At 43.8% G+C, this 25876-nt stretch overlaps 3 protein-coding genes across 5 annotated transcripts in view; all 3 read left to right on the top strand.

Moving 5' to 3' along the window:
* LOC133114291 (large ribosomal subunit protein uL3) overlaps positions 1 to 25876 on the top strand; it is a 294631-nt gene that overhangs the window by 162814 nt on the left and 105941 nt on the right. The gene's annotated exons all lie outside the window — the stretch shown is intronic.
* On the top strand, positions 223 to 6788 carry LOC133114300 (SUMO-conjugating enzyme UBC9-like). 3 transcript variants are annotated; one of them, XM_061223557.1, is made up of 7 exons: positions 223 to 428; positions 2124 to 2209; positions 2847 to 2930; positions 3853 to 3925; positions 5902 to 6011; positions 6268 to 6347; positions 6456 to 6788. In XM_061223557.1, exons 2-7 carry the CDS (start codon positions 2144 to 2146, stop codon positions 6517 to 6519), a joined length of 477 nt encoding a protein of 158 aa, XP_061079541.1. In that variant the 5' UTR covers positions 223 to 428; positions 2124 to 2143; the 3' UTR covers positions 6520 to 6788. The 3 variants fall into 3 exon arrangements, with proteins under 3 accessions (XP_061079541.1, XP_061079540.1, XP_061079542.1); XM_061223556.1 differs by lacking the exon at positions 223 to 428 and adding an exon at positions 1597 to 1722; XM_061223558.1 differs by lacking the exon at positions 223 to 428 and adding an exon at positions 1737 to 1864.
* LOC133114299 (interleukin-21 receptor-like) lies at positions 13943 to 23070 on the top strand. Its single transcript, XM_061223555.1, has 10 exons — positions 13943 to 14100; positions 18309 to 18426; positions 18634 to 18754; positions 18889 to 18940; positions 19503 to 19590; positions 20171 to 20313; positions 20751 to 20934; positions 21143 to 21257; positions 21431 to 21515; positions 21721 to 23070. The coding sequence occupies exons 1-10, from the start codon at positions 14086 to 14088 to the stop codon at positions 22390 to 22392; spliced, it is 1593 nt and encodes a 530-aa protein (XP_061079539.1). The 5' UTR covers positions 13943 to 14085; the 3' UTR covers positions 22393 to 23070.

Here is a 25876-nt window from a genome sequence, read left to right as displayed (position 1 = left end):
GCATGCGACATAACACACTGACAGTCTTAAAGCCTTCCCTTCTTTCACTGTAGCCTCCGGGAAATATATATTGGGATAATATTATTTACCGCATATATGTGCAATCATTGATTATAAATGAATTACAAACACAAATCCATCGAGGGATATTGATTCACTACACACAACAAAAATGGCCGGCGATATGGCATAAGCGAGGTTGATTGCATTAATGCCTGAAGGTCCTTTGAAAGAAAACAAATTGGGGTCCTGAAGTTTTTGTTTTTGAGCTTCGTATGAGCGTTGTGTTCAACTCCGGAATAGTAGTCGTGTCGTTAATGTTACTTAGTCGATTTTGACAGTGTGCGTACTTAACTGCAACTGGACAATACGTGAGGATCGGCCGATTGCATCAGCAGCTACACAAGTTACCCTGCATCGTTTCTAAAGTAAGATCACAGCGAACGTTACCTGAATCTATCCAACTCGCTAGTGTTGGCTAGTCTAACGCTATAGCCTAGTACATTTCGCTAGCTAATTAGCCTAGTATAGCTAGCAAACGTTGATTGGCAATCTTGTGGTCAATAATAATAGCTAATTTACCTATAGTTAGCTAACTATCCATTTTCTTAATGTAGTCGATATTTTAAAGGGCAACTTAATTTTGTGTTTCATGAGAATAGTGCTAACTTGAGTACAATTGCAGCTTACTGACGTTGGCGAGCTAGCTAACGTTATCTACGCTAGCAACCTAATTTATTCGCAACGTCTGGCAATCAGTAATCGTATCGCCCAGAATCGGATAGCAAGGCTGCAGCCTTTATCTATATATGACCGCGTTGTTGCCAGCTAGCTAAGTTAGCTAAACAACGTTGTGTGGTACTTTCATTCTTCGTCGCATGCATAGCTATTTCCGACATAATATGGTTTAAGTGGGTAAATAATCCATCTAAACAGATCAGATCCAAAAAAAAAATCATCTTGTTAAAATTCTGGGATTACGAGTACAATTAGAACGAAAACCAGCATACATCGGCTCCCAGGACCGAGTATTATAACTAACTTACTGCACTAAAGCCCTGAACCAGGAGTGTCCAGTTTTATCCGAAAATGGCCGATATGGTGTCGGGTTTTGTTTTCGTCCCATACTTAGACACCAAGCGGCTATTTCACTGGCAAACTCACCAAGATTGACATTTGCCCTGAGTAAAACCTGTAACCCTTTCAAATATGGAACATGGACCGAAGTAAAAATAGCTGTTTACTCAGCGCAAACCAACTCCAACAAAGCGATTCCGTTGACTTGCAATAGAATTAGGTGTATCGAAATAGGGTTTAATGAACTCTAGGGACAGGCTTGGCCAGCCCTGATCTACCCAGTTGTCCTCACTCCTGGTCCTGGAGAGCTGCAGGGTGTGTTGTTTTTTGTTTTTTTTCCCTTAATATCAGCAACCAAGTCAGATCCAAGAAACCAGGTGAGGCCTTAATTGATCAATTAAGTCAGAGGTGTCTAATCTTATCCTAAAAGGGCCAGCGTGGGCGTGGGTTTTAACCCAGCAGCAACACACCTGATTATACTAATGAACTAATCATGGTCTTTAATCAAGACCGTGATGAGTAGAATCGGCTGTCTTAGTCCTGTGCTAAAACAACAACCTGCACACACACCGGCCCTTTCTGGATAAGATTGGACACCCCTGAATTAAGTGCAGAGTAACAACATGGGGCGACCTGGTTCAGGTGGTAAGAGCAGTCGTCTGGCAGTCGGAGGGTTGCCGGTTTGATCCCCTGGCCGGGCTGTGTCAAAGTGTCCCTGAGCAAGACACCTAACCCCCAAATGCTCCTGACGAGCTGGTCGCCGCCTTGCATGGCAGCCAATCGCCGTCGGTGTGTGAGTGTGAGTGTGAGTGTGAGTGTGAGTGTGAGTGTGAGTGTGAGTGTGAGTGTGAGTGTGAAAGGGTGAATGAGAAGCATCAATTGTACAGGGCTTTGGATAAAGGCGCTATATAAATGCCAACCATTTACCATTTAAAGCCAGCACGCCCCATGGTTTTCCGGGACCAGGAATAAGGACCACATGTCTAACGGATCCAGATAGGTTAGCTTTCTGCTCATTCTAAAACGAAGCTGTGTTGCCTCCGCAGGACGGTGTTCATGTGTGGTCATGTCAGGAATCGCTCTGAGTAGACTGTCGCAAGAGCGCAAGGCCTGGAGAAAAGACCACCCTTTTGTAAGTATTGTGTTTTGAATTTGTTCCTGACCCTGCCTTTATAGGATATGTTCCCCAAACACATTTGGCCGGGGGGCTCATTCCAATGGCTTTATTTTTATTTTTTTCTTCCCCCGTCTCCTGACCCAGAAATCCATTGAGGTCCGCCATCTTTACGGACGTTCCAACTTGTTAAATGTTCCTTCTCGGAGCTAGAAGTAGAAGTTAGGAACTCCCAATCTTTCTTTTTGAGCAAGAAAACATCAGCAGAAGTTTTTAAAAAAATTATTATTATTGTTTTGACATGCATATAAATGACATGCGTATCATTTATACATACATACTTGTATGAATGATCAACCTGTGGATCCGCCTCTCCCCATCTACCACGTCTGAAACTGACGTGGCTTCCAACCGATGTTTGAAGGAGCGAGGGCTTTCGATTTGCCCAATTCACGCTCTCTCGACTTCCCTGTCTTTTTTCTTTAATCCTTTCCTCGCCTCTCCTGATGGGTGGAGCCAGGGGGGCGAGAAAAGCAGAAAAGAAAGGAAAAAGAGGGATTTGAATGAGCCCAGGCTTTTAGTTGACAGCTATCAGCCAATCAGTTAATCACTCTCTTATCCCCTTGTTGTCGTCGCGTCCTTTCAACCAATCCAGGGTTTTGTTGCCGTTCCCACCAAGAACCCCGATGGCACCCTCAACCTCATGAACTGGGAATGTGCCGTTCCAGGGAAGAAGGGGGTGAGTGGTGCGACAAAATGGCTGACGTACAGTTCATGGCCGTCAGTGCATTTCACAGGTGACTTCCAACCAGACCATTAGAGCGGTGGTCCTAACTCCCGGTACCCGCAGGGTGTGCTAGTTTTCGTTGTCACCCTAAAACAAGCATCCGCTTCAGACGCAGGGGACAAAGCCACGCAAGTTAACGGTGTAATTAACTACTTTTCGTTGATCAACCGAGTGACAAGGAAAGCCAGCACACCCTGCGGCACTCCAGGGCCGGGAGTGAGGACCGCTGCTTTAGCGGATCGCTTGATGATTGTTAAAATAATGTGCAGTTTCACCTCTCAGTGAAAGGCCACCAACACACATTCCAACTGCTTCAGTTTCCTTGGGGATGAACTCTTGCTTAGCGGAAGTACGGGCAAGCTTGTGAGCATTGGCAAATAGCTTTCAGCTGTATTTGCAGGCTTCTTTCTCTTTGGCCAAACCAGTTGGCTGTTGGCTGAAGTTTTGGGCTGCACAATAAATTGTATATTTACTGTCATCGAGAAATGAACACGGGGGAAACGCTTTGCAATAGACTGCTTGAACTTCGATGAATAGTGTTTATTTAAACGGATGTTCTGTTCAATTGATTGGCTGTTCATGTGCTATTTGTTCAATAAAAGCATGTTGGAAATAATGTATTTAATTTCTTATTCAGTGGGCATAGGCAATTCTGGGGTCTATGTTAGCCATACACCTAAAGCAGAAAGACATTAGAACACACCTCAATATTTGTTTATCGCAAGTCATATCGTCATCGCAATATCGAACAACGTTATCGCGTATTACATATTTTCCTCATATCGTGCAGCCCTACTCCAGTTTTAGGCAAGTATAATGGCTTCTCAGGTGTGAGTTGGGCAAATGAAACCTGCCAATTCTTTGAATTTTGCAGACCCTATGGGAAGGAGGCCAGTACAAACTGAGGATGCTGTTTAAAGACGACTACCCTTCCTCTCCTCCGAAATGTGAGTGCCGTCTCCACGCAAGGGTCCTGGACAGTATGAGAAATATATATATTAAAAAAAAAAATCTAAATAAAAGATGTGTGAAGACTAACTGCAATTCCAAAGCTCGTAACCAAAAATGTAATGTCTGTCCGTTCCCCCAGTCTCAGTTCAGACCATGCTGGACACCGTGCCAATTCAGTAGAGCTCAATTTAATGGAAAGGAGTATTGGGCTCCAACCGTGCACCAGGAATTAGTCTCCTACTGACAATTCTCTCTCTATAATGTACACTCTTTTTTAAAAAATCAAATTAATTAATTAATTAATTCTTTTAAAAAAAATTTTCTTCATGCAAGTACACAGTGCACAGTACACAGTACACAGTCTGAATATTTGGCCAGAGCTACAATTTCAGAGCACCTTTAATTTGAGGGTATTTACATCCATACTTTTGGAATTGCATCCCTTTTTATACACAGCCAATATCCAAGGACTGGGAGGGGATGTGTGAGGTGGCCTTGAGACAAGGGGATAGAGAGAGTCAAAGGAAGAGGGGAGAGTTGAAAGGAGGGTGGCAGATGCAGAGTCATTGGGGAGTTTGGGGAAGGATTTGAAAGGGGGGAGAAAGGCGGTGACAGTGGTGGCAAAGGAAGAGGCTGAGAGGCGGGCTGAGGAAGTGTGGGTGGGAGGAAGAGGGAGGAGGATGGGGAGGAAGAGGGAGGGAGAATGAGATGAAGTGGTGATCAGATGTATGCAGAGGGGTAACCGTGAAATCGGAGCATGAGCAGTTCCTCACGAAGACAAGGTCTAGGACTTGGTTAGAGGAGAGTGTTGCAGGGAGAGGTCGAAGGAGTGGAGTAGCGGGTGGAAGGCAGCAGCCTGGGAGGCTTCAAGGTGGATGTTGAAGTCTCCGAGGAGGATCTGTGGGGTGCCATCCTCAGGGAAGGAGCTGAGAAGGGTGTCTAGTTCATCAAGGAAGCTTCCCAGGGGCCCTGGAGGACGATAGACAACAGCAATAAAGAGCTTAGTGGAATGGTACTCAAAAGTGGATATGGAAAGGTCAGAGAGGGGGAGAACAGAGAATTTCCTTGAGGGGGAGATTAGCAAACCACTACCACCGCCACGGCCGGAGAGGGTAGGAGGAGGAGAAGGAGGATGAGAAGGCAGCGGGAGTGGCAGTGTTGTCAGGTGTGATCCAAATCTCAGTTAGGGCAAGGAATTGTAGGGACTGGAGGGAGGCGTATGCGGGGATGAAGTCAGCCTTCTGAGTGGCAGACTGGCAGTTCCATAGCCCCCCCCCTGTGACCGCAAAGTCCCGGGGTCAGCGGGGGGTATCAGAGGTTGGGGGGGTTCCGGCACCGTGGAGGCCCATGTCGCAGGGGGTGTCTTCGAGGGAGAGAGCAGACTGGGACGGGCTGAAACATAACATAACCAACTGGGACGGAGCTTCGTTCTGCGCACACCTATTGGCTAAAATCGCTTAAAAGGAATAACAAATTACCTAGCGTCTAGTGGAACGGCCCGCCAACACACCTGGTTAAAATTATGCACTCCCTGTATAACCTCATATACATTGCTTCATTTCAAATCCAATGTGCTGCACTTATGGACTGCGCTCTGTCTTCAGCCCATCATGTGGCAGCGACTCGATGCAGAAAAGCATGCAGACACAGTCAAGAGGTTAAGTCATGAGAATGGGGAAGAAATGTAATTGAAGTGATTTTTGCCGTTAAATGATTCTAGGTACCAGACATGGTGGTGTGCGTATCTCAGATCCTGGGATTTTTGTGCACAGCCAGCAAGCGGCTGTTCTGTGGGCGAAAAGGTCATTTTAATGGGAGAGGTCAGAAGGCTTACAGAAGCCTGCCTTAAGTCATAATTTATTACTACAGAAGTGCTTTTTTGGGATAGATTCATATGTAACAAACTTTTAGTAAAAGTTAAGTAAATGTGTGCTTTTTTTTTTTTTTTTTTTTCTCCTCTCCCCAAACCCAGGCAAGTTTGAACCACCCATCTTTCACCCAAATGTGTACCCGTCTGGCACCGTCTGTCTGTCCATCCTGGAGGAAGACAAGGACTGGAGGCCGGCCATCACCATCAAGCAGGTCAGACAGTGTCAGGTGCAAGCCTGGGACCAGGCAAGGTGCTCCCGGCTGAGCCAAATTCACTGTAGGGCCACTTTTCCAGGCACGCTGTGGCTCTTTGTTGCCCATAGGATTTCCACTGCTTGTTTTCGTTCACGCCCTCAGTCATCGATGCACTCGCTTTATTATAAGGACCCGAAACGATACGATGTGTATCGTATAATGTGTGCTTTGTGTACAATTCGGCCTTATCGTGTGTGCGCGTGTGTCGTTGCAGATCTTGCTGGGTATCCAGGAGCTGCTGAATGAGCCCAACATACAGGACCCTGCCCAGGCCGAGGCTTACACAATATACTGGTGAGTGTGGAATTCCTCTTTTCGCCGTGACAACGAGTCGATGCGAGCGTGTTCAGACGGGACACCCCCCCCGCGCGCTTCACACGTTTGCGTTTGCCCCTTTTCCAGTCAGAACAGGATGGACTACGAGAAGAGGGTGAGAGCACAAGCCAAAAAGTTTGCCCCGACATAGGGCTGGTGTGTGACCTCTGACCTTTTTAGTCCACGCCACGGTACTGGGAAAAGTGCTCAACAGAGGGGAACGCGTGCCAAGGAAGACGGAAGGACCAAGGAGCGTTGCTCGAGTGGGACCGCACAGGGCACATGTACATGTGTGTATGTGTATATATATATATAAATATGGAGAGTTATAGACCTTTTATTGTTTTAGCAAGTCAGTATTTGTGTCTTCAAAATTATCCAATTGTGTGAATTCTCAAATTAAAGACAATATTAAAAATGTATACGTCTTCTGCATGTCATCCTGTTACTAAGGAACATTAACATGGGTGTGATTCATTGGGGAAGGATTTTAGGTAGAGCACAATCTGCTCTACTGTTTGAAAACTTTATGTCGATGGCTGTGACTGGTCTTCAATTAAAAAGTCATCGCGAATGCAAATTTAAGAGAAAATCCGCACTAAACGATCCGGATGGAGATTCTTTTCTCCCCACTGGGGGGCACCAAACCCCCAAAATGTACAGTTTTTCAGCCAAGACAAATGCCTACCAAAATCTTTTTGAAGGATTAATTATTTAATTTTTTTTTAATTAAGTTAAATAGTATATTTTACACTGCCACATCTTAGATTAAATCCTCAAGTGTCTATATCTATAAATGTATCCAATGTAAATTGCATTTACAATTATGTTTTCAATCTATTGGTATACATGCCGGATGCACTTCCGCCCCATGCGCCTGGGTTGTGTTAACTAATCCACGGTACGGAGATCGGGAGATCGCGCCATGTTTCAGTTAATTTAGCCTTTATTGTCCGCGCATTTGGGAGGAAGTTAATGTATTTTGTTATTTTATAATAAAAAAAAGTTTGCATTTCGTTTGAATGCAAGCAGTACTTGTCAGTTTTAATGGACATATACCCACAGAGGAATGGAAAATTGTTGGCATTTATATAGCGCCTTTATCCAAAGCGCTGTACAATTGATGCTTCTCATTCACCCATTCATACACACACTCACACTCACACACCGACGGCGATCGGCTGCCATGCAAGGCGGCGACCAGCTCGTCGGGAGCATTTGGGGGTTAGGTGTCTCGCTCAGGGACACTTCGACACAACCCGGGCGGGGGATCGAACCGGCAACCCTCTGACAGACGACTGCTCTTACTGCCTGAGCCAATGAGACGACTGCTCTTACTGCCTGAGCCAATGAGACGACTGCTCTTACTGCCTGAGCCAGGAAGCAGGCCGTATGCGTATGGCATCAGCGGCGTATATCGCAAAATTCACAGTAAAACCCAGAATCCTTGCGACACCCGAACATGGACTGATGTCAAAACGGCTATTCCGGGTTTTACTCTGAATTTATCCAGCTAGCTCCGTAATCCCACTTCATGACATCCCCCACCCAGGTGTCACTCATTTGTAAGCAATTGGTCTATTTCCAGAATCTTCTGCCATATCACAGGTTACAGAAGGTTAATCAGACTAATTGGCTAAAAGTATGAATATGCAAAATGCTATTTCTAACATAGTGTGGCCTTAAGACCGTGCCTGATCAAGAATATCTAACAATTTGATACAATAATCGTTGGCTGGAATTATGGAAATAACTAAAACCAGGAGTCCCAGAGTAGTTTCAGAACCGCTGAGCTGAAGTGTGCACTTTCTTCAACAGTGGAGAGCCGCCGTTTCTGCGTTTCATCTCAATTGTGTACAACATTGAGCTACAGGTTTTGAGTCAATAATGACGAAGACCTACGCTTTAAGAACGAATTCTCAGACACCATACGCCAGTCGGTCCGCCCACAGTTTCCAACAGGATGTTCAATGCGTCACTGTTTCTGTTTAAATACACGTTTCGCTAAAGTTTTGTCAAGGCTGAACGTAGCCCTGGTGAGGTGCGTTAATCAATTAAGTGCAAAATAACAACACAAGCCAGGTGACCCTGCAGCTATCTAGGACGAGGAGAGGGGACCACTGCTCTGCACACACAATTATGTGACACAGGAGGGCCAAAAGTATGCAGGTTTACCAACCAACCAATCACTTCACCTGCTGATTTCACTCATTACCTCTGGTGGAAGGTGTGTTAATTTGTGAGTGCTCGTTCAGCTTACAAATTGATTTTTGGATAAAAGCGCGCTTTATTGCCTGATGGCATGACCTGGATCTCTGAATGCGAGCGCACCGGAGGTGTCACCAGTGATCTCATGGTCATCTGGGCTCTTGTCAGCCAGTCTGGGCGGCTGCTGCAGTGAAACGGTCCTGTTGGACATTTATCCGCATTGCACAACATCGGAGTCGCCAATCTCCAAAATCAAAAACAACTCTTAGCCTACAGCGGTCAGCCTGCGCTTGTGGTGACTGCTGTTCTCGGGAATGTGGAGTAGATGGCGATTCCCAGAATTGCGTTCTTCTCAGAAACTTTCCAGATCATCATGATATTGCTGCATTTCCCGTTCTGCCGTGGATGAACGATCTGATTATTGCCACATCCTTATGCCTCAGATGGTAGGAGATAGAGGAGCATTGACGTGGCTGTCCGGTTTAAAAAAAAATTTTTTTTTAGAATCTGCAAGTCGTTTCTCATAGCATAATAAACCATTTATGGGATTTGGATTCATTACTATATTACTGAACTTTGTATGTGTTGTCGTCCCAACTCTTCACCCTCGCGAGACACAAAACTTTAAGTGATTACCAATGAAGTGATGAATGCAATACGTTTTCGGGTTCTTTGCGATACCCCGTTTTCAAACAGTCTTTGTCTAGCCCAAGTGATTACGTCACTGCCGGGAGCAGGAAAAGCACCAGCTGACTCCCGCCCCCTCCAGGGGTTCCTATTGTTCTTATGCAGAACACACCCACCACAAGGAGCTCAGAACGAAGCAGGTAAAGGGCAAAAGCTTTATTTTATTGTTTCTACAAAAAACACAGCGCCGCCGCAACTCGCACCAACCCCACCCCCCTTCGACTTCCCCACTACTCCTACTCCTACACCAACTCTCCTCTCTCCTCTCCTGTACCCAGAGCCCGGCACAGGTAGAGCGCACAAACCCGTCACACAACACACAAAGGCAATCACTGCTGAACTCCCCAGTGACCAAACAGCACTCCAGTGTCCCCCCACCCAGGGGGGGGGGGGTGGGGGGTGGGGGGAAGAAACCCCACTCAAAGGGGAAGTCAACCAAAACGGGCGGGGTCTCGCACACGCACTCACACCTTTCACTTCCTCACACACCAACACCACAATAACTTTAGAGGGGATGTAGTTGGCCCCCACCGCTGTGCTGGGCCTCTACTTCCAAAAACAAAAAACAAAAAAGAAAACCCAACCCCTAAACAATCGGCTGCCACGGCACCAGTCCGGCTCCACACAGCGCCGCTCCTCCAGAATCGCCCAGCGCTGGTCCCGCTTAAGAGCAGTATCGCACGTGGTGTCCACATTCTTCCGGGGCTGCCAGCCAGCTAACCTCCGCCAATGCGGGAGACAGCCTAAACCAAAAAAACCCAGAAAGAAAAGAAAAAAAACCCCAAACACAACCAACTGAAAAATAACCGACAAGCGTCTCTCTCGCGTCTGCCCCTTACCTGCTTCTTTTAAGCCCGGCTTCATTAAGGAAACAGCTGCATCACGCCCCCAAACCCGACAGCCGGCACCTCACATGCCTGGATCCATGTGCACACCGAGCCCCACCCAACTCTGGCAAATCCAGCCCAGCCACCAGGCTCCTGACATCACTCTTTCAACTTTGTCATTGGCGACTCCATAGCCAAGATGCCAGGCCTCTCCGACATTAGCTCAGGAGGTAAGAGCAGTCATCTGGAGAATCGCTGGTTTGATTCCCGCCCTGGGTGTGTCGAAGTGTCCCTGAGCAAGACACCTAACCCCCAACTACTCCTGGTGAGCTGGTTGGCAGACGCTCTTATCCAGAGGGACATACAGTTGATTAGACTAAGACTAAGCAGACCTGGAGCAGTGCAGGGTTAAGGGCCTTAACCAGTACGCTACAGGACTTGTATTACTCTGATTCTCTGTGGAACTAAGTGAGTGAAGAGGTACATGATACTAGCCTGTGGCCAGAGAATTTGGTGCCATTTTCCCCATTGATATGTGATAATGCAATGCTGTGGAGATACAATGTGCTGGAGTGCAGAGCCAAAATGACAGCAATTGTGCAACATACAGTGCATTCGGAAAGTATTCACAGCGCGTCCTTGAGTGGCCCAGCCAGAGCCCAGACTTGAATCCGATTGAACATCTCTGGAGAGATCTGAAAATGGCTGTGCACCGATGCTCCCCATCCAACCTGATGGAGCTTGAGAGGTGCTGCAAAGAGGAATGGGCGAAACTGTCCAAAGATAGGTGTTCCAAGCTTGCGGCATCATATTCAAAAAGACTTGAGGCTGTAATTGCTGCCAAAGGTGCATCAACAAAGTATTGAGCAAAAGCTGTGAATACTTATGTACATGTGATTTCTTAGTTTTTTATTTTTAATAAATTTGCAGAAATTTCAAAAAAACTTCTTTCATGTTGTCATGGGGTGTTGTGTGTAGAATTTTGAGGAAAAACAGGAATTTATTCCATTTTGGAATAAGGCTGTAACATAACAAAATGTGGGAAAAGTTTTGGACTGGACTGTATATTTACATTATATTTCTCATAAAAAAAAAAAAACTTTGGAAGTTCTGTTTTGATCATTGTTGGATGACTCCGGTGTGCTAATGCTGAAATGTGAACACAAACAAAACCGTATAAAACTGCTTGTTTTCCTGTACAGGATGTCTCCAATAATTCAAAAACAAAAACACGAGTGCCATTTTATGAAGCTTCATAAGAACACAGCAGGGTGGCAATTCTGGCACAGTTTTGTGTTTTATTGGCCAAAAGGCAAATTAATGGGTAACTGAGTCATCTTAAATATAAGTTTCGGGTGAAGGATGGATGGCATGAGGGTTGAGTGCCATTAAATGCGCTGCTGTCTATATTATGAAATAACAGTTTGTGTCAAACTCCACTGGTGGTTTTAAACATGCAGTAGATGTCTGTTAAGGTATTTTCTCTCTCTACACCAATGGCCAAAATTTTAGTTTTTAATATGGAGGACTACATAGTTGTCATACATGATGGCAATAAAAGTATTCCATCAATACATCTGAACAATTCACAATGAATTTGTACATGAGGATATTTACGGCAGCAGTTCAGCTAAAGTGCCTTCCTCCCAAGGGTACAATGGGAGTGTTTCACTTGGGAAATGACCACAACCCTGTTCCCAAACCATAATGCACTGCTGCCCCCAGTGCAGCCTATAAGAGTAATGCCAGGCAAAGCACTGCCAGATGACCATATCAGTAAAGGAGAAAAAAACAAGCTACGTAGTACCGTGAGATGACACAGGTTTAATGGCAGCACAGGAATGGATTGATCAAAGAATAAAGAAAAAAAAGTCTTAAAAAATGAAAGATGAAAGCCCAGCAGAAAAAAAGGGTTTTCTCAGCAGTGATGGCTGTTCAGCTGTGCTGTTATTTTAAAAAGAGATCAAACCACATCCTCAACCTGGGACCGAAAGACTCTTGAAACGGCAGTAATGACACAGTTTGACAGTTAAACCAACCCATTTCTATTATTTCCCCTCTGTATTGTACTTTATAGATTATCAATTGGTTTTGTATGTTTTTAATGTTCTATCTATAAAGAACATTGAAAATCCCAGGAGAACAGCAGTTTCTGAGATACTCAAACCACCACATCTGGCACCAACAATCATTCCATTCCAAGTCACTGAGATCACATTTCCCCCCATTCTATCATTTGGCCTGAAAAACAACTGAGCTTCTCGACCATGTCTGCAAGCTTTTATGCATTTAATTGCTTCCACATGATCGGCTGATTAAATATTTGCACGAACAAGCTGGTGTCTATAGGTCTACCTAATAAAGTGGTCATTGAGTGTAGATGACATTTATAAAAATTTGGTCCACGCTTCTATAGAAAGAGTACAAAGTACAGAGTGCAAAGTACAAAGTCATTCAATATTTTGTTTCTTTCATTCGGATGTAGACAAAGCAGAGACGTTAAAAGAGGAAGATGAAGACTCACCGGTCAGAAAATGCCACGGCGCAGGCAGAAGTTCAAACCCTCAACCACAAAGGGTGGGCCGTGTAAGGCTGAGCATTGGCTGCTCTATGAAGTGTCCTGAGCAAGACACCAAACCCCTACAATGTTCCTGACGAGCTGGTTTGGTGCCTTGCGAGGCAGCCAATCTCCATTGGCGCGTGAGTGTGAGTGTGAGTGTGAGTGTGTTTGTTAATGGGAGAATGAGAAGCATCAATCGCACCGCACTTCAGATAAAGGTGCTATGTAAATGCCAACCATTTACCATTTACCATTCACTGGGCCACCTAATCATGTACTATGCAGTAAACAGAACTGTTGGATAAGCTGAATGTCTTGGCTCTTTAGCTTGCAATGGTGTATCATGTTCAAGTTAGCAACTGTATGGACGGAATGATCGACTTTTAACCAAGTCAAATTTCGGCAATTTTGCTGACCGAGAGCTATGCCTTTAACCAAACTGAAGTTTGCACTTTGACTGACCGAAAAGCTATATTTGTATAATCAAGTTATAAAGTAATAAATTGAGCTGGAAAAAACTATCAGTGAGTAAATGTTATGTTGCCAAAACTAAATAAAACAATTGCTTCATTGCAGTCGTCAAAACAACATTTTTGGGTCCCGCTAGTTATGTCCACTTTCAAGGGGCAGTTTGCAGTGGAACAGAAAGCATGGCATTTTCAGGATCTGTATAACTATCAGAAACATGCTTTTACCCCTTCACTGTCTTCACACAACAGAAGCAAAAATGCAAATTTTTTCCAGGTAGAGTTCACTGGATTGGTAATATTTGATAAAGCAATTTATGAGAGAACAACGTGTATCTCGGTCTATATTGATTCATTTTACTGTTCAGAGACACTGCACCTTGTTGTTATGAAATTTGACAGATTTTGCCAGTCCCATTTCATGTTTTCAATCACCAGTTGTTTTTCTTTTCATTTTCAGGGGAACAGAACAAACCATGAACCGCAACTGAAGGTTAATTTTAGTGAAAAACATGCTTGTGCAAAACCACAAATATATACTATAATTGACTGCATTTAATTGAACAAATAATAATTATTCATCTCTGTGGTGAAGCTGCCAAGTCTTTGGGTAAATGTTTTTTTAATTTTTTATCTTTCTTAACCTTTACCTCAGAGATGAGAGAGTGCCAAGAATCTATATGTGTATATGTGAGGGAGAGATTACATCTCTGCCGGGCTGTGGCTTCTAATTCCGCGCGCACGCGCGCGCGCACACACACACACACACACACACACACACACACACACACACACACACACAGTGTGACCCTGTGGTTTTTAGCTATGTCTGTGTCATTACTGAAAAGATAAAGGCAGAAGCCGACAGAGATTGGCCGGAACATTTTTGGATCAGGGTGTCTGGACTGTTGGACCGCTGTATTAAGAGTATTAGAGTAAAACGATTGAAAGTGACCACTTATGGGAAAATGAGGAGCGACAAGGTAGGTGTCATCCAATTTTAACAAATGATTAATAACTAACAACAACAAAAAATTATATATATATATATGTATTCTTACTTGAATATATTACTTGTACTGGTCATATATATATATATATATATAGTACTTACAGTACAAGTAAGTATCTTACAGTACAAGTAAGAACCTTATTATGATGATGATGATTAAGTTTAGATGGTTATCGACCATAAAGCCAACACTATTACGTTCATGCGTCCGTCAAACTACAAAAAAATGTCCGAAACAGGTAGAACGGGCTTTGAATGAAGAAGGTTGATCGTGAATTTGAATTGTTAAGTTCTCCTACAAATTAAATGTATGACTTCCCGGATTCGCGTAGGTGCTGTGCTTTTGAACTTTCTACACGAGTTGGCGAATGCGACCGATAGTTGTTCTCGGTCGTTGTAAGAGGATGCCCATTCATGCGTACTCCTAAAGCGAGAGTAATTATGTTTATCGCACGTTAAACCAGAACAAATATATATTGCCTGGCTCGTAAAGTACGTATAGACTATATTACAAAGCGCTATTAAATACATTTTAAAGACATGGTATACTGGTGACGCACAGGCGGCTAAAAGTAATTTCTTTGGTGTAATTGTGAAACGAAACCATAGAGAACGATTTTACGAGGCGTACAATGCTTTTTATCATGTTGGACAGTCCCTAACCAAGTTGTAATTTCCTGCCATCATAGCCTACACACTTTCCACGAAGAGACTTGACGAGCAAGGTCCAAAGACCTTTGCATTTTTACAGTTGGCTAATTACTCGTTTGGATCCATCTGAAATGTATTGTTTTTGGATCGTCGCAAAACGCTTTTTGGTTTTTATAAGCCTGCCAAAGTCAAGCCAAAAACATCTAAAATCGCACGAAGTGTGAACTAGGTTTGGTAGCAACACTTGAACATACATACATGTACATGTACACAAATACATGTAACGAATTCAGAATTGTATCATTGTTCAAATGTTAGTTATAATATCCACGTATTGACCACTTTATTAGATATGTATTAGCCTTTTTAGGGGTCAAGCACCAAGTAATTGCCAAGACCCTATTGTAATTGTAAGGATTCTTAATATTTTTTAATATAATCATTATTTTTTCAGGCAAATGCGTGAAAACCATAGCGCGGCATATAATTTACACGTACCTCCACGCAAGCGGAAAGTGGAAAGTGTAGACTTTCATTCCACATCGTCTGATGTCGCTGAAACTTATAAATATGTTCATTGTTGAGTGTAATCACATTCATATACCAATAAAGGCTCACAGCCATAGCGCCACCTGCTGGCAAAAGGAGGTGAGGCTTATATTACATTATTGGCATTTAGCAGACGCTCTTATCCAGAGCGACGTACAACAAAGTGCATACCCATAACCAGGGATAAGTTCGCTGAAAGACCCTAGAGGGAAGTACAATTTCAACTGCTACCTGTACAACAAAGAAAAGGACGAGGGCCTTTTTTTTTGAGAACAAATAAACAAACAAACAGAGCAAAAGTGACCAAAGTGAACTATCCAAACACTGCTTACCTTGCCAACTAAAAATACCGATACACAAAGCACATCACAGAGACAACAATTAAGGTTCACAGGGAGGTAGGGAGGGACGGGGAGAGGTGCTGCTTGAAGAGATGCGTCTTCAGCTTGCGCTTGAAGGTGGGGAGAGATTCTACAGTTCTGACCTCAACAGGGTGTTCGTTCCACCACCGCGGAGCCAGAACATATATAATTGTCCTAGAGCAGGGGTGTCAAACTCATTTTAGTTCAGGGGCCACATACAGCCCAATTTGATCTCAAGTGGGTTGGACCAGTAAAATAATAGCAAAATAACCTATAAATGACAACCTGAAATTTCTTCAGAAAATGAGTGTAATTTCAACAATATTATGAATAAGTTTATCATTTACACATGTGCATTACAACTCACAGATCACAGTGGGTACAAAACATTTATTTACAGATATATGGAACTGAAAAAAGATAGTATTTTATTTTATGATCAAAACAACTTGTCAAGATCTAGAATTTTTTTTTTAAATTTACATACATTTCCACATCCGTGTTGTAATTCTGACCACCTGTTGTGGTGTCCGTCAAAGGCACCAACTCAAGGAACTCCTCGGTGACTGTCAAAGTCTCATCAACACCTCGAATGAATATGGCCAGTTGAGCAACATCTGTAATGCCAGTGCTCTCATCAATTGCAACCGCCCAAAATGCAAAAAATGACTTGACTGCGTGCCTCATTTGGCCGTCCAAATCTGAAATCCTATCTGCCGCAGTGTTCCTCGTCAGGCTAATGTCGGCAAAAGTCTGCCGCTTCTCAGGGCACACAATTTCTGCAGCCTTCAGAATGCATGTTTTGTTTTACTGCAAAGAAATACAAGCACATTATGAAAAGTTTACATTTAATGAACTATCCTTTTACAAAACATTATGAACGACCAGAAATTTCTTCAGAAAATGAGTGTAATTTCAACAATATTATGAATAAGCTTCAGAATGCATGTTTTCACGAACTCACCCTCACTCACCCTCTTAATAACGATAAGGCCGATAATTGCCATTCATGGAACCAGATGGAACCACTACTCTTACAAAAACAGTGCGACTGTCAGTGGACAAATTAGGAATATCAGTTACTTTTTTTTGTAAAATTGCAGTTTATGTCTGTCGTACAGTGCTTTTAGAACACTGTCCAGACAAAAAAAAAAAAATTTTTTTGTTCCTGTCAAAAATTGAATTCATAAAAATTGAATTAATTAATTAATTTTTGCCCATGTTTGGCAATACAAAAAACGATAATTATATTTGTTTTAATCTGTCAACAAATGGGAAGGACGGCAATGTCTTCTATGTAATTTTCTCACTTTGCAAATTCATCACTTTGAATCATCTGGTGGGCTGGTTTTGGCCCGCGTACCAATGCATACCAAATTCATTCAGCATGATCTTTAAGTGTCTATGCTAGTATATTGCACAAGGAATATTGATATCTTACACACTGTTGCCAGACCATGTATTTTAGGTCAAATGATGCTGAGACAGGAGGTGTAACATAATTTGACTGTGTACGTCTTCATTGATCGAAGGGGAAGTGTGGCATAATTCCAGTGCACACTTAAGTGTCTGAAAATATTGTTCCTCATGTCATTGATACAACTATGCCACCAACACTGCTGCACCCTTGGAGCTTGGGCCCGACCAATCGGAAGCTAGCAGCTATATTTTAACTTATTGGTATTCTGCTGCTGTCGCCCATCCACTTCAAGGTGTGACATGTTGTATTTTCAGAGAGGCTCTTCTGCATACCACCGGTAATGACTTACTGTCGCCTTCCTTTCAGCTTGAATCAGTCTGGCTATGTTCCGCTGACCCCTCTCATTAACAACGCCAACGTTTCTGCCAACAAAACTGCCGTTCACTGGGTATTTTTGTCTTTAATGGTCCCAGCATATCAGAATCAGCTAGCCTGTGAATTTCCTGGGATTGTCCGGTATCTAGTGCAGAGCGGTCTGGCAGAGCTGCCCAAACCTGTTCCTGGGGATCTACCAACTTTTAGGCTTTAACTTCAACCCTTATTTGGCACACCGAGGCTCTACTAATTAGTAAATCTCTAGCTGTTGAATGAGGTGTGGGAGTAAAAAACTCTAGGGCAGTAGGTCTCCAGGAACAGGGTGAACGCCAGAGCATGCTGAAGTGTTGCTGACTATGTACCGTTCATTGCTTTATGGCCACAGTCCTTTTTCAAAATGGATACTTCCAGCAGGATATTGTGCCATGTCACAATGAATGCATCATCTCAAGCTGGTTCTATGAACAGAGTCGCTGAAGTGAATAGTGCGCCTATGTGATGAGGTGGAATGTGAGGCGTGGTATGGCCAAAAATAATATGCAGGAGCTGGGTGATGGCGTTGAGTCAGCAAAAAAAAAATGTGTCCAGCACATTGTTGAATCCTTGTGGTAAAGAATTCAGGCTGTCAAAAGGGGGGGTCATACCGGGTACTAGATGGGTATACATCATGTGGCCACTGAGTAGATGTCCCCTTACATTGAAACAGCATCTCATAAACAGATGTAATGTAACACAGCGCTTAAATGTGCATCCCAGGCAAGGGGGTTTCCACAGCGATGATTAATGCCCCACTCATTCCTTTCCTGTGTCTCCCCTGCAAAGTCTGTAGGAGCAGCGATGGAGGTGGGAGGGCTGGTGTATCTCCTGCTCCTGCTGGCCGTGCAGAGCCCCCCCTGCCACCTGCAGCACACAGAGGAGCATCCGTGTCGCCGTTCCTCGGGTGAGGAGCGCTCAGCTGACCCCTGACCCCCCCCCCCACCCCCCCCTGTTGCTGTCGCAACGTCAAAGGAAACGTCAAGAGATTGGCGATGCCCGCGTGAACTTGTCCTTCATCCAGGACATTTCATGCTCTGAAGCCAGAAAAACCTTCCGTCTGGTTTCATTCTGCGTAATTGCCGTAAATATACTAATGATATGTCTTCCACAGGCCTGACTTGCTTCAACAACTTCGACACAAACATCACCTGTGCATGGCCCAGCTCAGAAACTCGTTCAAGAGCGCCCTGCGTTCTCCATGGAAATTATTCAGACCTACCTATCCCGTCTGAGTAAGGGAACAACACAGATTTTTACATGTTTTTTTAGTTGTGACCAGTATATCTCTATTTGTGGAACAACAGAAGAGGACATTATTTAAAAAAATGCTCAGGGCCTAAATTGTTTGTGCTCATTCGTCACGCAGGGCCAACTGTCGCCTGACGGAGGGTCGGAGCTGCCATCTTGTATTTGACATGGTGCGTTATAGAATATACATTTTCATGTTGTCGGAAAAAGTATAATCAGTAAGAAGTTATGACTCAGTTTAGTGTGTCTACATAAACTTGTTGAGTAATGCATTGGTTATGGTGGCATGCTTGTGTGTCAAGGCTTGTGTGTGTACAGAACTGCATAAGAACAGAACCAATCCAAAGCTAAGGTTTTTAAACCTATTGTATTTGTTTAAATAATAATTATTGTTACACATTACACATTAAGTATTATAATACAAGTATAATACATTAAAACATAATAATCAATTGTACTTAATATTTATTTATTTATTAATCATGATTTATTATTATTATTATTATTTAAAAAAATATATTATTATTATTATTATTATTATTATTATTATTATTATTATTATTAAAATATAAAATCCTCCCCTATTTTTGTGAAATTACTTGGTAATATCTTGGTCCATTTTGACAAAGATAATACAGGCATATTACATTTATTAGGGCAAAATGAGAAATTGTTGCAAAACATTGCATCTGTTCTCAGGGTCACTCTCCTATCTTTTTGCATTCTCTTTAGATTCTTTTCCATAACTTCAAAATAGCCATGACTGTAACATGTGGAGATCAGGTTGCTGACACTTTTGAGTACGAGCCGGATCTCTGTGGTGAGTGCTTCTTTCACTAAAAATCAACTGTGCCTCGGTGTAAAAACTAGGAAAGCACATTAATATCAGGGTCATATCAGGAAAAATAACCATCTCTGAATGACAGCTCGACAGCTTCAGCTTCATTACACAAATACGAATCCATAGGGGTGACATGGCTCAGGCAGTAAGAGCAGTCGTCTCATTGGCTCAGGCATTAAGAGCAGTCGTCTGGCAGTCGGAGGGTTGCTGGTTCGATCTCCCGCCTGGGCTGTGTCGAAGTGTCCCTGAGCAAGACACCTAACCCCCAAATGCTCCTGACGAGCTGGTCGGCGCCTTGCATGGCAGCCAATCGCCGTTGGTGTGTGAGTGTGTGTATGAATGGGTGAATGAGAAGTATCAATTGAACAGCGCTTTGGATAAAGGTGCTATATAAATGCCAACCATTAACCATTTTACCATTTACAAGAGCGTGTAAAACCTTTATTTTTTAAATGTATTTTGTTTTTGCACACTGAAAAGTATTCTCGGTACTCGCTGTCTTTGGTGATCATGGACACTGAACAAAGGCCTGTCATTTGTCACTATTGGTTTTCGGCAGTGAAATGGAACCCCCCTGATAAACCTGTCATCACCAATTCTTTGGGTTCTCACATCATCTCCTGGAGCCACCCCCAAAAATTTGGCCCTCAGACCGTCGAGTATGAACTGCAGTTCAAACAAGAGTCGGAGCCCCTGTGGGAGGTGAGTGGTGCTGACAGGAGTGTTACTGGACTGTGCGTGCGTGCGTGCGTGCGTGCGTGCGTGCGTGCGTGCGTGCGTGCGTGCGTGCGTGCGTGCGTGCGTGCGTGCGTGCGTGCGTGCGTGCGTGCGTGCGTGCGTGCGTGCGGCCTGTAGCGTAGTGGTTAAGGTAAATGACTGGGACATGCAAGGTCGGTGGTTCTAATCCCGGTGTAGCCACAATAACATCCGCACAGCCATTGGACCCTTGAGCAAGGCCCTTAACCCTGCATTGCTCCAGGAGGATTGTCTCCTGCTTAGTCTAATCAACTGTACTTCACTCTGGATAAGAGCGTATAATGTAATGTGTGTCACAGGACATTAGCAGGTTTGCAGATGAAGCCTGACAGTCTCTCCAGCTCAAGTTCCCACCTCTCTGTCTATCCGTGTGTCTGTCTCAGAATGCGGAAACAAGGAGCATATTCACACAGCCTGTAGAGCTGACCGAGCACAAACTTAAAATGGGACTGAGGTATCAGGCCAGGGTTCGAGTCAGGCCGCATAAGGACTCTGGCGTTGAAGGGGTGTGGAGCAGCTGGAGTCCTATTGGGTCCTGGAAATCAGCGATTGGGACGCCTAAAATTGGTGAGCAGGGCACACTCTCTTTCTCTACTGTACTCGGATTCCCCCCTCCCAACCCCCTCTCCATCTCTCTCTCCCTCGCCCTCTCCCTCTTTCTCCTTCCCCCTCTCTCTCACTCTGCCTCTCCCTCTCTCTCCCCCCTCCCTCTCTCTCACTCTCTCCCTCCCCCTCTTCCCCCCCCCCCCTCACTCTCTCTTGGTCTCCTTCCCAGAGGAGTTCTCGTCTGGCCCAGGTCCAGGGCCAGAGCTGCAGATGACTGTGGGGCTGGTAGCTGTCGCTGTTGTCCTTCTGGTCCTGATCGGCTGCAAACACCACAGAGCTGGCTGGTGAGCTCCAGGGAGGGGCTTTAGGGGGGACTCATGCAGTACATCATCCATTCAGCGCTCATGATACACCAGTGATAGTACTCTCGGGCGGTCAGGGGAAGGTTTTGATGCTCACTAAAGGACACGGGACACATTTCACTGTGTCTCCCTACCCATTGTTTGTTGTTTTTCAGGGTTCACAAGCTGAAACTGCCCCATGTGCCAACCCCCTCCACCTACTTCCTATCGCTAAATTCTGTCCATCGAGGGAATTTCCAGGTAAATCACAAAGGTCACTGCAAGGCCTGCTGTATCTCTGGAGCATAAACTGATGTTTGTTTTAGTGAATGGGTTTTTATGAGTCACCAGCTAAATGCCTAATATGTATTCAATGGAGGAGGGGGGAATTGGTACAATAACACAATAGAGCATGCGTTTTGTGTGAATTGAATCGCCTCCCTTCTCTCCGTTCTACCTCGTTCAGAAATGGCTGAGTCCCGTGTTTGCCCCAGAATCCTTTGAGGTCCCACCGTGTTTTGAGGACACCTCCACTGCCGAGGTGTCCCCAGTCAAGCACATCGCCGCCCTGCTCGCCAGCGAGCATCCCGGTGACCCCACAGCGCAGGGGGACAGCTGCTCCACGTGCCCCAGCTCCTACGATGCGAAGGTTTGTCCAGTGTACATCGGCTATAAATCCGTGGTGGTGCACTCTGGGCAGGAAGGTGGCGATGATGGGGTAGATATCCCCCTTCAGGATACGCCCCTCCAAGTAATCTGCTCCTACAAGCAACTAGGAGGGGAATCCAGACAGGACCCAGGATGCAGGCAGCTGGATGGAGAGAATGAAGAGGAGGAGGAGGAAGAGGATGCGGAGGAGGAGGAGGAGGAGGAGGAGGAGGAGGGTGACATTGAGGGTGGTCCAAAGGAAACGGATACTCTTTCTCCTCTAAACGCCTTCCCCTGTTCTCACTTCGCTCTACCCCCTCACCATCCCAGCATCCCTCTGCTGGCCTTCCCGTTCCGCGGTTTTGACTCAGATGCAGCCCCAGGTTGCTGCAATGCCTCAGGTCTTGGTAGACCTGGCTTTGCGGAAATCGAGCCCTCTGGCGGGGGGTATATGTCAGTGGAGAGCGCGCGCCGCAACATCTCCCGCTGAATCTGTGCAATCTGTGTGTGCAGTCACAGTAAACCTCCCCCGGGTTGATTGGAGGGTGATTTGATTCACCTGAATCTCAGGGTGTGGCAGTTATTTGGCAGTTGAGAGGAGCCTGGTGCATTCCCCTCTCGTCCAATCAGGGTGTGATGGCCCCCTTTCTTTTGGGCTTAAGAGAGGCGGGAACCTTCACATCCATTTCATTTTCTGATCCTACCGTCTTGTATTTTTGGGGGGAATCAAAGGGAGAAAAGGGGAATATTTCAGTTTCCTTTTATTAATGAAGAGGCATTTGTTCATTATTTTATCAAAGAGGCATTTGTTCATTATACTTTGATTAGTCCTTCCTGTATTTTGTCGTTGGGACCTAGCTCTTCTGAAGTTGAAGTTTCGTCAGTGCCACCACAATGCATTTAAACAAGGGGTTTGGACATCGTTGTGATGTCACCATGAAGTTGTTTTTCATCTTCTCAGTGGGAAGATTAACACACACACACACATACTACACTAGGCTCCAACTCATCAGTTTCACGTCCAATGACAGCTTCCTATTACACAGGGTCTCGGTGCTGTGTCTTCCCTTCTATCCTGGGCCCTTTCTATTTCTAATTGTTTGCATGAACTGTATTGTATCTCTAGTGGAATGTCAAATTTGGCATGAATAAACAATAGCCTGTCGTACGGAAGGTGTCGTTGTGGTTATTTTTGGCCACAGGTCTTCTGTTCTTATCTGAATGTGAAATCTTCAGAGAACTCCCGTAATTCTGTGGAATTGAATAGTTAAGACCACATCAAACGAGCTGCTTCCTGTCGCCTACTCACCCTTTAAAAGAAGAAGGCTGCTCCCTTTGTCGGCAAACCCCAAACCCCAAAGCTTCACGGAAACTGTCAGAACATGAACCCACATCCCTGGTTTTTACATGTGCAAGCAAACGGAGAGAGACTGCGTACAAGTGTTCAAACTTGTTGCATGTTATGTTCTTTCCATGTTTTTGTGTATTTCTATGTACAAACTGACTGTCGTTGTCCCGCCAATAAGGCAATTTGAAACTGAAAGAAAGAGAGAGAGAGAGAGAAAGAGAGAACACACAGGAGGATCATGTCTTGTTTATTTCTATGAGCTTTATATCTGAGAATAAAAGGCAGACACAATAGTGCACAACAGTTACAGTTTTTTTACAAACGTTTTCACACTTGTCTCAATACCATGTCCACTTTTTCAAAACACTTAACATGTTCACCATATCAATAGACTATGTGAACTAAACTGTGAATATTTTTTCATTGCTTTCATACTAAAGGCATTCAATCACCACTTCTTCCAAAATTCATGAATACCTCTCTCAGTCAGTGTTCACTACCAACATAGGTTTGTACAAATACAGCAAATTTTGCAGACATTTAGATACTCTGTTCAAAACAGTTACAGTTTTTTACAATCGTTTTCACACTTGTCTCAATACCATGTCCACTTTTTCAAAACTCTTCACACAGTGTGCTTTTGAAACACACACCTGAGCACATCAGTTAACCTTTGGTGCAAACGGCACTTCAACCACCAAAACACTTAATATTTCACCCAAAAGTGACTCTTGCTGCCATAACTATAGCGCATGCTTTCTCCCATAAGACTACTTTGTCACTCAATGTACAATGAACTACAAAACACAAACAACTTGGAGCATTGCTAAATACATATATTATGTGTTTCCCTTTCCTCTATTTTTGCATCCACAAATATTTCAAGCCAAGTAGCTAAAGAAACTTTTGATCTGTTGGTTTGCCTCTCACAATAGATGTCATGACTAAGTGTGCTAAATTTACAGTAAACTGTAAATGAATGAATGTTTTACTATATTGGAATCCCAGAATCCCACATTTTTACTATGTAACATAAAAGAATATATGATAAAGAAACAAATCACAAAAGCAACAGTATTCTTCAAAGGGTTTACAGTATTTTGACACAGTGCAATATACTGTAATTCAGAAAAGAAAAATACAATACAATCAATTACTCAAAGAACATTACAATCAATAACAAATACATACCAAAAAGCAATATTTTCACTATATACAGTAATTTGCACATATATTGTCTGCCTATCAGTATCAGAAGTCTACTGTTGGCCTGGCCCATCCATCCTGTCCTCTGCATTTGGCTATAGATTTTCATCAACATCACTCCAAATGTTATCGCTTGCTATACACCGAGGAAAACATCTCTTTGCGTGCCTTTTCCAGCCCTGGATGTGTTCCACTGTTATGTCCATACACCCAGGAGCCATTGCATCTAGAAGTGACATCTGTTCATGTGGGTGGTGGTCCTAAACCTTCACATATACCTTCATAAACTTCATATTGTTCCTTGTCTCAATACCATGTCCAACCTTCACATATACCTTCATAAACTTCATATTGGTATCTGAGCTCCTTGACACCCTCAGAGTTCCTGTCAAAGGGGACAGTGTACAACTGTTTCATCCTGAATGGTTGTAGTGTCAATGTTTGGAAATATGTTGTTGTCTGCAATTTTGTTGTTGCATATTTCTCTTAGCCTGATGCTGTTATTGACAATGACCATCCCAACTATTGTATCCTCCTGTTGAGGCGTAAACATTCTTCCCCTTCCCCCCTGTGTGACTGTGTGAGGTAACCACTGGGTCCTGTAGTGAGTCAAAGACAAATGTGCACTGATACATCTGCTTTTTCTGGAGACTTCTGAAATCACAGTACTGCTGTAATATACACATCAATTGAACTTGGTTTGGTTGATGCTCTTCCGCGACGTCTTCTTCCTCTGCCTCTGGCTGCATCCATTTTCCCCACCAAGGCTAAAGAATGCAAATGCCAATCCAAAGGTGGCCCCTTTTGTATATGTGGTAACGGGGCACAAACAACAAACACCTGGGTAGGTTGTTCACTGAAATGACAGCCAGGTGTTTCAGCAGTACATATACAGCAGTAATAGTGGAAAAATCTCTTCAGTGACAACTACATCTATATTTACCCTATATACATGCACATTTCAATGCAAGTATGATCACTTTTGTATAGATGGTAACAAGGCTGCAAACAAAAATAATTGATTAAACTGAATACACTTTCTGCTCAAATCAGAATGCTCTGTCTTACATATTTCAAGCATATAGTTTCATTTATCTGCCAAAATGCAGCATATTTCCTTCCACAATGATCAGAATTTTATTGGGTTTTGAACTGAAAGTTACAGTTTTTTACAATCGTTTTCACACTTGTCTCAATACCATGTCCACTTTTTCAAAACACTTAACACATTCACCATATCATTAGACTATGTGAACTAAACTGTGGATATTTTTGCATTGCTTTCATACTAAAGGCATTCAATCACCACTTCTTCCAAAATTCATGAATACCTCTCTCAGTCAGTGTTCACTACCAGCAAATGTTTGTACAAATACAGCAACTTTTGCAGACATTTAGATACTCAGTTCAAAACCCAATA

The sequence above is a fragment of the Conger conger genome, chromosome 16 (genome assembly GCF_963514075.1).
Source record: "Conger conger chromosome 16, fConCon1.1, whole genome shotgun sequence".
Taxonomy (NCBI): domain Eukaryota; kingdom Metazoa; phylum Chordata; class Actinopteri; order Anguilliformes; family Congridae; genus Conger; species Conger conger.
Note: the sequence above shows the minus strand (reverse complement) of the source record. Positions and strands in the feature narration are given on the sequence as shown.

What these genes read in the sequence shown, in the direction of transcription:
- LOC133114300 (XM_061223556.1), top strand. Translation starts at nt 1,701, where the DNA reads ATGGGGCGACCTGGTTCAGGTG. An exon ending in GGGGCGACCTGGTTCAGGTG is followed by an intron (nt 1,723 to 2,123) that starts GTAAGAGCAGTC and finishes TTGCCTCCGCAG; the next exon opens with GACGGTGTTCATGTGTGGTC. An exon ending in CCGTTCCAGGGAAGAAGGGG is followed by an intron (nt 2,931 to 3,852) that starts GTGAGTGGTGCG and finishes TGAATTTTGCAG; the next exon opens with ACCCTATGGGAAGGAGGCCA.
- LOC133114299 (XM_061223555.1), top strand. An exon ending in GACCTACCTATCCCGTCTGA is followed by an intron (nt 18,755 to 18,888) that starts GTAAGGGAACAA and finishes TTCGTCACGCAG; the next exon opens with GGCCAACTGTCGCCTGACGG. An exon ending in GATTGGGACGCCTAAAATTG is followed by an intron (nt 20,935 to 21,142) that starts GTGAGCAGGGCA and finishes TCTCCTTCCCAG; the next exon opens with AGGAGTTCTCGTCTGGCCCA.